This window comes from Eimeria mitis, genomic scaffold (assembly GCF_000499745.2).
Source record: "Eimeria mitis Houghton genomic scaffold, Emh_scaff970, whole genome shotgun sequence".
Taxonomy (NCBI): Eukaryota; Apicomplexa; class Conoidasida; order Eucoccidiorida; family Eimeriidae; genus Eimeria; species Eimeria mitis.
The window spans coordinates 7678-7939 of record NW_013577145.1 but is presented as its reverse complement, the minus strand read 5'-3'; the positions used below and the strand labels follow the sequence as shown (position 1 = coordinate 7939).

The window sequence follows — 262 nt, the reverse complement described above, 5'->3', positions numbered from 1 at the left end:
CGGCCGGCGCTGCAGGAGTGGGCTCAAGTAGAAGAGGTTCGTCTCGCTGCTGCTGCTGCTGCTGCTGCTGCTGCTGCTGTTGCTGCTGCTGTTGCTGCTGCTCCTGCTGCTGCTGCTGTTGCTGCTGCAGCTGCTGTTGCTGCTGTTGCTGCTTCTTGTGCTGTTTCTCAATACAATGAGTCTCCCCCCCGCCCCAGTTCCTTCCCTATCGCATATATCTCTGTTGCTGCTGCTGCTGCTGCTGCTTCTTCCTCCCCTGCTG

General features: G+C 59.2%; 1 protein-coding gene across 1 annotated transcript in view; it reads left to right on the top strand.

Moving 5' to 3' along the window:
• Window positions 1-262, top strand: part of EMH_0026400 (uncharacterized protein) — a gene marked incomplete at both ends in the record, with an annotated part of 4370 nt that overhangs the window by 3658 nt on the left and 450 nt on the right. The window contains one exon of the mRNA XM_013502607.1: window positions 3-36. Coding sequence (XP_013358061.1) covers window positions 3-36 — 34 coding nt within the window. The remainder of the gene's footprint in view (window positions 1-2; window positions 37-262) is intronic.